Raw genomic sequence first — 15,162 nt, forward strand, 5'->3', positions numbered from 1 at the left:
GTAGTGACTTCTTGCAACAGATATTCAGTTTTTAACAAAATAAATGTAACAAATTAAAAACAGCTCACAGTTACCTTTATTTTCCCTTCACAGTGAGGAAAACCATCCATAGGAGGCAATTCACACTGTTCTTGGGCTCCATTTATGAGATCTAAAGAGAAACAGACCACAACTGAATTTCATTTCACAGTTCTAACAGCCTAATGAATCCCTCCTTTTAAGAATCCACATCCAGACACAGCTGAAGAATCTTACTATGTAGCATTTGTTATAACATTAAAACTCAGAAGACGGCTCCTTTACTCATCCTTACTACATTACTACATTATCTGTTTTGAACTACAGTTGGAAACAGAGTAAACATCCTCGTAAGCTATCAGAAGTGTAGGGTACGGCACTATTTCCCAGCATGTGTAGCTCAGTGTGCCCATACTGCCAAACAAGCTTATTCCTGCTTTGTTCCCAGGCTTCCACCATCCTTGTTACTGTTAGAGCTTTCTCCTTTGACTGGAACCAGATGTGAGTATATCTTATGTATTCCACGGAAATGTGGGACCATCTCAAGCAGGTACCAGCAATGCATACTTTCAGATAGATTACAAAGAGAGCACGAAGCAAATGGAACAGTGGGGATGCTTATCTACACATCTTGATCTTCCAAATCTAGATAGAAGTAATGGGTTGTTTCCAACGTGGAAAAACACACCATTACGTCTGATATAAATGCTATTTTTGATGAAAAACAGTATTTAAGAAATGACTTAGATTTTTATCCTGAATTAGGATTCATAGCAATTAAAATGCGAATTACAAGGCCTCTTTCCAGCCAAAGCTTGGAACTTCAAGCCAACAGTTAGAAACACAAGAACAGTCAAATCAGTACAGAACAATACTAGATAAGACAATTCTTTCTCATAATCTTTGAGTCATGACATTAATTTCCATTCCACAGACTCTGAGGTGTTTCGAACCCAACTTAATTCTTACTGACAGGGAATTATTAAGCATGCCCCTAACACATTAGTACATTGAAAGTCGATGGATTGACAAACTGAAAACAAGAATGTGAGCACATTACAAATCTATGAGCTCACGGATGCTTTTTAACGCAGCGCTCTATTAAATGAGGTCCTGAGACACTCAATACATCACTGCAAATCCATCCTGATGTTCAGACAGCAGCCATGTGTTCACTTCGCAAATATCTGCAGCTGTTTAAAGATTAACAGCTCTGCATCAGAGATGGCTGGTGCACAGCAGGTGAAACTGAACTTGTGAACAACTATGAGTTATTTCAGTGCAAAGTCTGGCACGTTCACATGACTGACTTGGCAGATCTAAGCTAAGCCACCTGACCTTGCACCAGAAAAGGTACTTCTCCTTTGTTGCTGTGCATGAGTAAAGAGAGATTGGGTAAAGTCACACGCCTCTGACGTTGTGCTATTTGAACATCACTTCACAGGTACAGACCTTCATTGCTCTCACAACTAATCACAACGTCAGGAGTTGTTTGTTTTACTGAAGCTTCATAGCCCCCAAGAGAAAACTATGGCTCAAAGAGCAATCTGCAATAGGAAAATGATTTTTTGTTTGCTTGCTAATCACTCACTAATAGAACAGTAAAAAGCAGGATCAGCGAGTGCTACATACATGTTTTGTCCCTTTGCTACATGCACAGCCTTTAAAGGAAGAATTTTATGAGAGGCGTAAGAATTATTGTGCTGTTCTTTCTGTCATACAGTTAGAAAGACTGGAAACAATTCATAAAGATAGCAAGCTTAATAATAGATACAATTAATAGAAACGAAGACTCAAAAGAATAGTTATTGAATAGTGACTATTACTTGGTAGGTATTTCATTTGTCATAAGTTTTAAAATAGTTCTATTAGTTAAAACAAATAAAAAAGCCACAATAGTACTGAACTTGCAGACTGTGATACCAGCAGCCTCTCTTCATTCTTCAGAGAATACAAACATCTAAAGAATTTAACATGACACAGAAGCTTGTACACTTAGGAATACTAAGGCCCAAACCCTCATTCCTAGACTAGAGCAAAAAAAAAAAAAAAAAAAAAGCATATAAAAAATCCCATGATTATCTCTAGCACAGATAATGCTTCAACTCAAAGCATTCCTATCAGTTTTCACAAAAGCAGAATTCTCCTTAGTATCAAAAGGACAGAGTAATCATCTCTCTTTTTTCTGCTTTTGATCAATCAATAAATGTATTATTCTTACTTCAATTCACGTAATCTTCTTTTCGCTTCTATGTCTGTCCAGAAATCTGGCATTTAAAATTAGAAGCAACACTGCAGTTAAAGGTTTTTTGTTTGTGCAAGATCTCCCTTTCCTTCTCCTCTAATTAACACATTCTGAATTTAACTCATATTTTCCTCTCCAGCTGGTAAGAGAGAGAATTTGCAGTGTGAGCTGAAAGAACTATCAATGCATTCAAAGAAATCAACGAAAGGTTACAATAATTTTAAATGCAGAGCACAAAATGCTTCCTACTAACATTTTAGAATCTTCAGTAGCAAAAGCATTGGTATGATTTAGAGAAAATTAACTTTCCTACTGCTAGTCCATCCTCACACCAGCTGTGCTGCTGTGTTCCATTAACACTACTGAAATCGATGCAATGTTAGGAAATTTCAAGTAGCAGTCAAGTGGTTAATCAAAATGCAGCCCAGGGGACCACTAACAGCCCCTTTCAGCATTACTAATACAGCTTAGCACTGCAGTGGAAAATAGTCATGTGTGGTCCTCTGCACAGTCATTACACTGTGCTGTAATGGTGAGGCTTGAAAACACAATTCTCCTTAGCTCCATGTGCTGTTGGATTTGCAGGAAGCAAACTGACAGAAAAGTGGGAAAAGCTGCTTGCTATTATACGTTGTGTGAAAAAAGAATACAGTGGATAAGGCACAATAAATATGAGTCTAAGCAAAGCATTACCTCAAGAAAGCTATAATCTTGGCTATAAGAATCAGTGCAGCCCACATCCTATTACATCCGGTACACCATGATGTTTTGTGAGGACTAGTTTGGTTTTCAGTGCAGCACCATGGATAATATCGTACCTGCTATTTTAACTGAAGAAAAGCCCTCTGTGGTGCTCTCAAGAGGACAGCATTGGAAATTCAGAACAACAAGCAATACTTGGGCTTTTTTTTTTTTTTTTTTTTTAAGTTTGTCTCTGCAAGCACAGAACTATGGGATAAGGTAGAGTTACAGACAGTTAAACAAACCTCTCCTGTGCATAACGAAGTTCACTGGAAAGAGCCATAGAAATAAATCAACTGATCATGAAGTTATCCGATTCTTCCTTCCCACCTAGAAGCCTTCAGCACGTCACCCCAAAGCACGCAGGATGAAGTGCATGGAAACACAAAGACAAACATTCTTTTCACCATAGTAACATTAAATAAAAATGCCTGTTTTCAGCATTGCTGAAACTGACTTGTCAGTCTGCCTTGTTACATGTTCACAAAGGTGCCAGATATCTGACAGGCATCCATGCCATCATCTCTTAGATGACAAATACTGAAGTCTGCAGCCAAATTAGTCTTAACATCTTTCAAGTCACTCAAGTTGTTAAAGAGAATTCAACAGCCTATACATCAGAACATGCTCATGCATAAGCTAGAAATGCTCTGGAAGCTATGAATAGATACAGTGAAAATATTCTCCTTTTTTGAGTAGTGCAAGAGCTCTGCAAGAACCAACCATGTTCAAAGGGGAAGTAGGGGGGAATTCGACATTAACCTTCATTTGCTATTTTTATGGGATCAAAGACACACTTAAGATCTTCCTAAGTCATTTTTCAATGCAAAAGAACACTTTGTAAACAACCAGACCGGCACAGCTTTCAGTGCTATTATACCATCTAAGATAGTGACAATTACAGAAAACATTTGTTCTTTTACTGAACATGCATAGAAGTCCAGCAAGGACAATGGTTGCAGAGTACCTTCACCCTTACTTCAAGTCAATAGCTTTATTTTAAAAAATGTTTTGTAGCATGCATATTCATTATTAATACCATTATTGTTTAGCAGCACTCTAAAGAATGAGGAATTGTAACAGTTTCCTTAAATTAGACTCAGCTATCTGAAGTACAGAGCAAGGGTTCACAGCTAAAAACAAAACCTACATCACACAAAACTCGCATACTGCTTATCAGAAAAAAATCCCATGAAGAAAATAGGGCAGACTTTTTGATTATTTTTGTGCAGGGAGATTGTCTTATGTGATAAAATATGCTTAGTGGAATTCTATCCTACAAAGCCATCAAGCTGAACGACAGTTTATCATAGAAAAGCCCTAATGTCAAAAACCAAACTGCCTAAAAGAAGTTGATCTTCTGCCTGTCACATAGATCCAACCACTCAGCTGCAACAGAAGCTGCACTGTGGAGAAGCTCTGCTTGAAAGTGCAATGATTTCACATTTATCCATTTCTATTTTATCTATTATAATTATATTATATATTATTATAATATCTATTTCTATTTTATCTATTACTCTTCCATAAATCTGAGATTCTGAAAAGGCAGTTGAAAATTGTCAGGGTCAAATCAACAAGCTTGCTTGACATTTTTGAGGAAGGAAGAAGAACAAGGAAAGCATGCTTGTAATTTTGCACAAGGACCTAAGAAGGGGGAAAAAAAAGGAATACAAACTCCTGCACAATCTGCTACACAGCTTCGCTTTTTAACATCATCCATGCAGTCCATCAGCTCACGTCATCCTCAAGTAGAGATCCCATGCTCAACTCCTTTTGGATTAGGATTAAAAATATTTGAGACAGAAAGAGCTCCTGCTTCATTATCCTCTCAAACCAAAAGAAAAAAGAAACTAGTTTGCTCCTAGAATCATGGTATTACTCAGGTTGGAAGAGCCCACTAAGATCATTTAAGTCCAATCATCAAACCTGACTTCTCAACGAAAGATTCTACAAAATTAAAAGGAAGAAACCAGATCTAGCAACACACTACAAATAATAATCCTAAACAAGATATAGATGTGAATAGTCAGGACATTCTACATGTAAGTAAACAACATAAGTTGTCTAAAAATCCAAAGGGGAAGAGAGAGATTCTGGTCTCTAAATTTAGAGAACTGAAGAATGAATCAAACATAAGCTTGAATTTACCTACTTCAGAGGGAGCCAAGCTACAGTCCTTGCTAAATCCTCAACATTTCCTCCCACCGTTACCACCTTCTTATCATGAAGTATAATCCAGATGGATTTTCCTCAGATCATTTAACATGCCAAGAACTTCACACATCACTACAAAGTGATATCTTCTGCTGCAGATTTCAGCACTGCTGTCTCAATTCTACAGCACATTTGACAGCCAGAGGTGGAACAATGAAAAAAAGCAAAACAAAAACAATAGAACACAACTACATTTCTCTATGCCTTGCCAAATAGAGAGCACAACTGATAAGAGACTTTCAGAAAGTGATGAATTGCTAATTCCACATGGCCCCTAGATTTTAAATCCTCAGTGCTATTCCTAAGTTGTTTGTACATCTGCCCCAAAGCACAGTTATAAATATTGTTCAAAGCATACATTTTACTTGTGTTAAATAATGTCCAAATAGCAGCCTATCTTGGGTTTAAGCATGATAATGAGACTGCTGTACTAAAACTCATGGGCTCTGTGCCAAGTAATATCTATCACACAAATTTAGGCTCCTGTGGTCAAAGCATGGGCTAAAGGACTGATCAAAACTGTTTTAGGAAGCCACAAACAATTCTATTGGGCTGCTGTTACAAGAGATCAAGAGCCACCAAGGGTGCTGCTAGGCAGATTTAATTCAGGTTCTGGTTATATTACTTACCTATCTTTATTTTAGGATTAGTGTTCAAAACTGCATTCTTTCTCCTTCATTGACAGGCTCCTTCACAGAAAGCATTGCTCAATCCTTTATGAGGTAACGATAATTTTATGATGTAATTTATCATTTTTTGCATAATACACCAAGTTGTAAATCCTCCCAGTTCAACAACCATCTGGACCTCTGGACTCTGTGGCTCACATTATCTAACATTAGATACACAGGCTACATTGTTTGTTGAACACTGGTTTATTGTATTTTATATTGAATCTTTGTTGCCAAGATACTGGATGTTTTATCTCTTCCTAAACAAATTCACCTACTTCGTCATTTTCACACTCATACTATCACTTACTTTCCAAGAAAACCTAAGGAAGAAGCTGATAAAAGCTCAATATGACCTTCAGTTGCCCTTCAAATAACCTCATAGAGTAGTTCCAGTTGTTTTAAAAGTAGCTACAAAAAGCAGCAAGATTATGTATTAGGTCTCTCCTCATTTATATGATTCAGATGACCTTTTCTGTCTGTTTCTTCATATTTGAGGCTGTAAGATCTGTGTACGCCTTTATTAACCCTGTCATAGAAGAGTTATAGGCACCTGCTGCCCACTAACAAACACTGCAGAGCTGTTCAGGCACCTGCTGGGACCATTCAATATCCGGATATGTATACCCACAAAAGAATATTAGAAAAGCACATAGAAAATTTGTAGGGCTTTTTTTTTTCCCCACTAGAAAGATGACAGATTCAACATCAAGAGAACGTGGTAACTTCACCTTACATGTAGTGCATTAGAAGCAACCCTGCAAGTTTCTCAGTTACACGTAAGAACTTTCCTGGAGCAACAGATATCTTACAGTCAACAGGTGTATGGGCAAAATTAAATATCCTCTGATCTCAGCTCTTTGAGAAACACTGCAGCGGGTTTAAACAAGACGATTTTTCAACTACTTCTTCAGCAACTGCAACTGGCAACTATTTCTCAAAACACGTCCTCTTCAGCACTGTGTGGACTACTCACATACTCAAACACAAACTTGCATCTAGGCTAAAAAACAGGAGGAAGACAAACATACATTTTAATACGATGAATGGAATTCTATTTCTGTACTGCCATTCTGGTTGTCTGTATGGACATTGTGGAAAATTCAAAAAAAAAAAAAGGAATTCCAATGTGGTCCAATTGGCAGTGCCTTAATCTGCCTTAATATACGGAGTTGTGCAATCCATAAATCTGAGTCATAGCTACATTCTTGTCATGTTTATTGCAGTCTGATAAAATCAACTAAAAAAAAACCTAGACTAATTCTAGTTACTGGACTCAGAAACTAAACTGGAATACTTCCATTCTCATGCTCCTCTGCCCAGCATTTAAAAACTTACAATTGTTCTTGCAATTGTTTTCTGAATTTCAGGCATGTACCTTAAAAAAAAAAAAGATACCACTTGAGGACAGGCTTTGGAAGGAGAAATGCCCACTAATCATTTTTCTGTTCCTCCCAGATTGCAGATAAAAAAAAAAAAGTCTTTTTTATTTTCTAAATTAATGAATGTGTTAGCAATACGTAAGATCAGCAATTGCAACATTTATTTACTAAGTTTATTTTTGGAATTCCATGCAGTAACTTCTAGAGCTTGTTACTTTCAGGAAACGACTGTGAAGACAGAAGTAGAAACAAAATTTTCACTTCCATTTGGAAGTGCCTCCGCTTTTTGCTTCAAGTGGACAAATACAAGCACTTTAACTAGCAAACACACAAGGATAAGCCATCAGTGCTACCCATCCTGGAGATACCTGAACAGTGACATCATCCAAACAGGCACCAGAACAATATATAATCAAAACTTAAGTAGCTGTCTCTTAAAAGTTTTTCTGCTCTTGCTATTCACTACAGATACTTCAGACATTTCAAACGTAGGGCATCAAAAGTCAAAACTCAAAACTCTAAAACAGCAAATAGTGCTCTCTGCCACAGACCAAGCCCCAGGCAACAAAAAGCTACATAGATACACAAGTCTGAGAACTTCTACCAAGCTTCTTAAAATTTGCTTGTGAGTATCAAAACTGTGATAGTTGTCGACTACAAAAACAACCAAATTCATTTGTCCTAAGCACTGATTAAATGTGTTTTCTGGTCAGACAAAATTCATGGTTCTTTCCTTACAAATGAGGAAGCAATAACAAGAGTTTACTTCTATCACTTATCTTCAAATCTACTGAAATAACAGCATCAAATCTCTCTGTTGTCAAACTATAAAAGGTAAAATTAAAAATGACCTTGGATGATTATTTATAATTTTGAATCTATAGCAATATTATACTAGCTTGCATTCTGACGATTAAGACGTAGTGGTGTATTCCTTGTACTAGCAACATGGTTTACTCTGACAGCACTCTCCAAGTGCGATATTTCTTCAGTTTCTAATCTGTCTTCAGCCTAATGAAGACTGAAGACTTGGGAAAAAATAGTTACTGCAAGGTAAACAGTAGTATAAAATGAATGCAAAGGGCTTGCTAAATTCCTATAAGCGTACTTCTACATTATTTGGCAAATGAGACAGAGAAGACCTCTCTCACTGAGAGACAGTAGGTGTTGAATATCCTACTATGAACAGAATAGGATAGAGAAGTGAACATTTAGGTCTGCTGGCATGCTTTAATCATGTCATCATTTCACAACCACTCTCCCTGACGTCCTGACAGTGGCACTTCCTACCAAAGCTTACATCTACTCCATTTTACAATATCTGAACACAATCCCTCAAGATTAGTATTTATTTTGCTAGGAAAGCCAAGTGCAGGCAAGACTTATGTTGGCCTGACTTCTAACATATAATCACTTTAAGCTATGAAATATTTACTAGTAATGAAGTAGATTATCCCTGTCTGGCAGAGAACACCATTTTCTGCAAGTTACCACAGAAAGTCTTCTCTGAGCTTGTAAAAGATCAGTGCTATTGAGTGCAATTGACTTGGCTTAGACTTTTGAATTTTGCTTTGTAAGACATTTCAAATACCTGCAACTGAAAAAACACACAGCATAGAGACAGAAAATACAGATTTTGCTATACCCACCTGCTACATTAAGCTTTTCGACTGCTCCTAAGCTGGGAGCTGGAGTGGTAGTATTGTTGGTAGAGTTTGCTCCTGTTCCATTAAGTACAAGATTTTCCACTTTGGACTCCAGTTTCCCAATACGCTGCAAGATATTATCCAGCAAGACTGCAAGTGTTTTCTTCAAATCTACAAATGAAAAGTTAGACTGCTTAATAACGAATGCATGCTATCAAAAATAGATATGAGATTGAGACTGGAATATACACACACACACACACTTTATCAGTGCACTATTGCTCCCTATTTTGCTTGGCCTTAGACACAAGCTTTCCGTGATGTGTAACTGGTCTTTCTATGCACTTTATAAAGCACACTACAACTCACAGATGTATCCTACATTCAAGGAGAAACATGAATGTAAGTGGGATAAAAACAGGAAAATCAGAAAAAAAAAAAACATGTTTTCTGATAGTTCAAGTAAAAATAAGTTACTTAAACAGCAATGAACGTCTGCATTTTACTTATAAGCACCCATCATCTGCCTTCAGGTGTCATTCTGGAGCTCTATATAAACAAACATCTTCACTTTACCTAAAGACACACCATACCCTCTCTGATTGGAATGTCCTAAGAAAAACAAAAGAACTTGACTCTACTGCAAAAGCACATCCCAAATCATTCAGTTTTTGCAAAACTGCCCATCCAATCTACAAAAATCAGCTGGACATTTCAAATTAAGCATCAAGTAGAAAGGAAAAAAGAGAAATGAAGGACAAAGTACTTTCATTTAAAAGTTTAATTTAAAATTAGATTTGACTGAGATACTGGACCTGGAAGTCTTTGCTGTATTACCCAACTATTTCAATAACAAGACCCAAATCCATAATAAAGAGCTCTTAGAGGAACAGAATCCAACATTCTGTCAGATTCTCAGTCACTTGGAAAATAAATTTCCATTTCCAAAAGAAGGGAAAGCTTTGAATCAGTACAGAAACCTCCTGCCTCTCTTCCACCACAACCAGCTTTTACACTGGCAGAGTGTTGAAATGTACAAAACACCATAAAATCACTTGTTTCTTCAGTCCGTGACCGTGTCTACTTATCTGTTTGATCAGATGTAGCATTTCCATGTGCAAGGAAACCAACAAAGGGTATTTGGAGTTTGCCTATCATATAACAACCCCAAAAGTGTTTCATGATTTTTTTTTCTTTTCTGTTTTTTTCTCTTCAGTTTTCTCAAGGTAACGCAAACACTTGGGTAAACTAGAAGAATTACAGGCAAGAGGAAAAAAAACCGACCACTATCATGTTAAACGTTTATAATTCAAGTGGCAATAAGCCAAATAAGATGAAAGTATTGTTCTTTGTTCACTTACCCTTGTCTCAGGATTAAGGAATTTGGTATGATGAATTTACATTATTTTCCCACATAATTACATATATATACACGTATAATACCCCTTCTGCTTTCCACAAATTCAGAATCAGATAACTTTCTGATCTGTAAAAGAAAATTCCTCCATACACTTGCAGAGATTAATCTGTCCCAACATCAGCTGTTGTTTTGCCATTCTTTGAACTTTTTCTTAGGAGCAGCTCAAATCTTATGCAAATGTGAGAGTAAATAAAGGAAGGCCGTTACACTTGGAAAGCTTATGATTATTTTCTCCTAATATAAAGAAGTCCATTCTATTCAGTGAAGCCATAAAGATTTTTTTTTTTTTGTAATTGTGTTTTCTTTAGTCTGCTGAAGACTGGAATCTTATGTGCTAATAACATGGACTGTCTTGATATAATTTTAAATATTGGCATGGTGCAACACAGTGAAGGATAAAAGAAGCATTTATGAAAATGTGATGTTTCTCAATGGGAATGCAGAACACACTTAGTGGTAAGTCTGCAGAAGGAAAGAGTTGAACAGGGATTTAACACCAACAAAAACATGGAATAGAGGAAGAAAATCCAGGAACAATGGTAGAGTGGAATATTCAGAAAAAAAAGAGGAAGAAACATAGTACACAAAGGCATACACAAAGAATCAAGAGAAAAACAGCTAACATTGTCAACTTTTCATAGTAATACCAAAACATTGATATAAGACGCTTCTTGTCAGAACAAAAAAGCAGTTGGAGGCCAATTTGAGAAAGAGATGGCCAAAGCAGAGATTCAAATTAATTTTTGTGAAACATTTACTACTATAAAAATCCAATACTTAGTGTACGTTTGAAGTACAACTTTTTTAAAGAATGTGTTTGATCCGCTGATCTGACAGGCCAATATAAAGTAGAAAGAAAAGAGAGAAAGCAAAGAAGCTGTGCGATCCAAATTGATGAATGACTACACAACCTTTGAGTGGGTAAGAGCGGCCAAAGCAAGCAAACTTAGTGCTTACTCCTGAAAACAGGAATATGACTGTGCTCACTAATAGCAATCAGAGGATAAGATTGAAAGAAATAAAAGGCTAAAAATCAAGAGCATATCCTGCGCACTCAGACCTAGCCAGGGCTCTTTTGGTTGGCAATCCTGTGTGAGGCTGGGGGAGACAGAGGGAGTCTTGAAATCAGGTGATTTTGAGGTCCTCTCTAACCCGAGTCATTCTGCGACTCTGTAAGAGCAGTTGTCATAGAATAACAAAGCAGCTTCTACCCATTACCATGAGACAGTAATGTGTCTATTCCTAAACAACTAATCTGATAATTTGCTATCAACAAATCATCTGGTGTGCCAAGGAGTGACTAACTGGCTATACTACTCAATTTAATACAGTATTATATAATCCAGTGCCATCCACTCATCACAGCATTTTTCCCACTGCATTTTTACACAACTTTACATACTTAAAATCAGTTTAATTTGAAAAACCTCGTCTAAACTCATCTTAAAACTAAACTAAATTCTTTTTCATTCAAAGACCTTGAAATTTCCATGCAAAATTTAGCTTTAACTTACAAAAATTTTACGGAGTTATTTCACGCACCTTCAAATGCCTTTAACTTTTCAAGTTTTTTCAAGTTCCTGGGAAACTTGACCATTGCTTGGCAGCAATTCAACTCGTTCCACAGCAGAATTTAGAACAGGAAATAAAAGTCACAGGTCAAAAACTGCAGGGAGAATTCAGATTAAGGATATCCTGTACACTCAGGCCTAGCCAGGGCTCAGATTAATGCAGTTACCCTTCAACTTCAGGAGAAAGATGAAGGTTTTTTGTTTTTATTTTTTTTTTCTTCATCAATCATCCTTACAAGATAACGGAACACTGATAATTGTTAAATAGCAAAGAGACAATTCACCAGCTGTTCAAGAGATGCTCCTTTCTCTCTACTCAGCAATGGTGAAGCCACATACGGAGTGCTCCCCAGCAGAGCACCAGCAAGTGATCAGTGGACAGGAGCATCTCTCCCATGAGGAGAAGCTGAGAGAACTGGGAGGACTGCTCACCCTAAAGAAGCAAAGGATCAGGAAGACTCTATCACAGTGTACAAATAACTGAGGCAGGTTGCAAAGAGGCCAGAAAAAGCTATTTTCAGAGGCGTCCAGGGCCAGGATAAGAGGCAATGTGCACAAACCGGAACACAAAAGGTTTCATCCAAGCATCAGAGAGCACTTCTGTGCTGTGTGGGTAACAAAGCACTGACACAGGTAGCCCAAATAGGTTGTGCAGCCTCCTCCTCGGAGATCTTCAACAGCCACCCGGATGCAGTCCTGGATATCCCACTCCAGATGCTGGGGCAGAGGTTGGAGAAGATGGGCCCAGAGATCCCTGCCAATCTCAAACATTCTGCAAGTCTGTGGAAGCCTTAAAGGACCTCTACTTGCTTGGAAGGTTTCAGTCCAAATATTTATCTAGAGCCACTCTATTTAGCTTGCACTGCTCCGTAAAATTACAATACCAGTATAGTTCAAAGTGCAAATACACATCAGTAGAAGTTATTGAAGAACTCAAGAATAGGGACTCCCTGTTAAATTTAATCAACAAAGCAATGTAATTGTTAGCTAGGTTACAATGGTACTCTCGGCCTTACTGGCAAGGACCTTTTCATAAACTCCAACATTCTTCTGTTCTTTTCAGAGTAAGAAGTGGTAACAGAAATGAGAAGTCATCCAGTACAGTATTTTCATTAATATGTTAATAAATATTATATTCATTTCAAAGAGAAATGAGTGAAAGAGAAGATGACAGAAAATGGTGCAAATATGATCTGCAGCATCCTAACCATCATTATTTTCTAATCCTACAAAAAACCTGATTTTTGATAGCAGAATATTATGATAACTTTAAAAGAAAACGGATCTAGATGACCGATTTTTTATTAATTATCCAGATAGTCTCAAAGTGCATGGGTAAATAGGAAAGAAAGTGAGCTTGAAAATAGCTAAAAGGTGTATGATGCGATTCTATCAGATTAGAAAGAAATCTCACCTCACGTCATATTACATTTTTGTTTTCATATTATTTTCTAAAAATGCTTCATTCACTATTACATGCTTTGCTTCATGCATACACACACACAAACTTAAGTGCCATCTTGTATGAAATGGACAAAAGGAAGTCCTACAGACTGCCAGACACAGCACTGAAATTCATGAAAAGAGCGTTCTCTACTTCAAGGTAAACATACTACACTTAAGCTTAGATTTAACCTTAGGACACACACAAAAGCTTAAATGTTAGGGAAATTGACTGGACATAAATGGAAAAGAGAAGATAAACAGAGCAGGCCTCCACTTCATCAGCAAAACAAGATATTCTTGTACAAGGATTCTGGCAACTCTGACAAGCCAACTGAAAAGTCTCCTAAGGTTCTCCCTAACAGCAAAACCACACATTTTTTAAAATCAAGTTCAAACACGTAACTTGAGGCATAACATATATGGCTACTAGACAGATGTAGGGAACAAAAAAGCAGATAATTTCATTTCCAAGTGACTGAAAATTTAAATTTTGTCCCGTTTCATAACTTACAAGAAAAAAATGTTCTCCTCCATCTGTACAGAAAACCTGCAGTATGAAGTACTGTCAATTGAGCAGCGTTACAAAGTACAACGTTTGGACATCTTAGAAAAGTCCTTGATCAGATTATCACGTAATCTAGAACACACACTTACCGTATGCTGTCACTGTTCCAACATAAGGTCCATCAACCACATTTTTATTTTCTTCAGCTAATGCTTTGATGTATCTTTTGCTGAGATCCAAAATTTGTTCACGCAGGACTGAACTGCTTTCGTGTTGTGTTTGCTGCTGAATAGTGAAATGCAGAAGCATCATTCCCCAAATAAAACCAAAAGTCACCAGAAAAAAGCCAAGTTTCTGAGAGGACAGCTTCCATGGAGAGAATGCCATGATTCCCAACAGCTTCTCACAGTTAGTACAAAGGTTCCTAAAGCACAAAGCCTAAGAGTAAGTTCATGGTCCAAGTATACGCAGATCACAGAGCAGTCAGGTCTTATTCCGACTCCTTAGTCAACATATGTCTGTATTTCAGCTCCATCCTGTTGCAAGAGGAAAGAAAAGTAGCAAAGTTAACACAAAATATTAGAAATTTTTATGAGCTACAGTAAGTCTTCATCATAACTAGTACTAAAAGATGTAGACAATATGCTTTTTTCCAACTCATTTGTATGCATCAATATTGTGCTGAGTTATTCAGAGCACAAACAAACAAAGAAAAGCACTGGAAACAGAACAAAGAAAAAGCGATGTGCCTGAGCAGGTGTAGAACACCTCTCAATATGTGGATCAAGTTCAATGCTTGAAGCTGTTTCCAATCTAAATTTCAAGACAAGGTTGCTTCAACGTATTTTTATTTTTCCTGTGTGTACACAAAACTTCATGATGTTGCCAATGCAGCAATTTAAGACGATTCCTAATGTAATTCAGTTCTCAGAAAACAAGTAATTTTAGCTGGCAATGACACTGTTAGGAGATCCTGGCAAGAGCTATGGCATATGGCTAGATAGATGATCAGGAAATCAGACTCCCTCAGGGGTAAAGAGCAAGAAAAAGAAAAAAAGAAATCTACATTATTTAAACCAATACACTCTCCTGGCTTACACAGCAAGTAGTCAGAAGGCTGGAATAATCTCTTCTTGCTCTTGTGTGGCCTCTGCCATGCATCGTTACTCCTTATTCATAAAATGTAATCCAATGAGTCTGCACTTTACAGCTAAATTCAAAACACGTATTACTTCTGAATGCTACAACACATCTTTTGTATCTAAAATTAATATTCTCAGTGCTTTTCCCACACTAAGGA

General features: G+C 37.1%; 1 protein-coding gene across 4 annotated transcripts in view; it reads right to left on the bottom strand.

Moving 5' to 3' along the window:
• MGAT5 (alpha-1,6-mannosylglycoprotein 6-beta-N-acetylglucosaminyltransferase) overlaps nucleotides 1–15,162 on the bottom strand; it is a 113,525-nt gene that overhangs the window by 56,752 nt on the left and 41,611 nt on the right. For 3 of the 4 annotated variants that reach the window (XM_042877675.1, XM_042877676.1, XM_042877674.1), the window contains 3 exons: nucleotides 14,012–14,398; nucleotides 8,924–9,091; nucleotides 75–151 (listed from right to left, as the gene is read on the bottom strand). In XM_042877675.1, the coding sequence (XP_042733609.1) occupies nucleotides 75–151; nucleotides 8,924–9,091; nucleotides 14,012–14,249 (483 nt within the window). In that variant the 5' untranslated portion in view covers nucleotides 14,250–14,398. Of the gene's footprint in view, nucleotides 1–74; nucleotides 152–8,923; nucleotides 9,092–11,882; nucleotides 12,588–14,011; nucleotides 14,399–15,162 lie in introns of those variants that run through there. The other variant, XM_042877677.1, reaches the window with a different exon arrangement.

Source organism: Lagopus leucura, unplaced genomic scaffold (assembly GCF_019238085.1).
Source record: "Lagopus leucura isolate 7727_CA_CO unplaced genomic scaffold, USGS_WTPT01 Super-Scaffold_100019, whole genome shotgun sequence".
NCBI classification, from domain to species: Eukaryota; Metazoa; Chordata; class Aves; order Galliformes; family Phasianidae; genus Lagopus; species Lagopus leucura.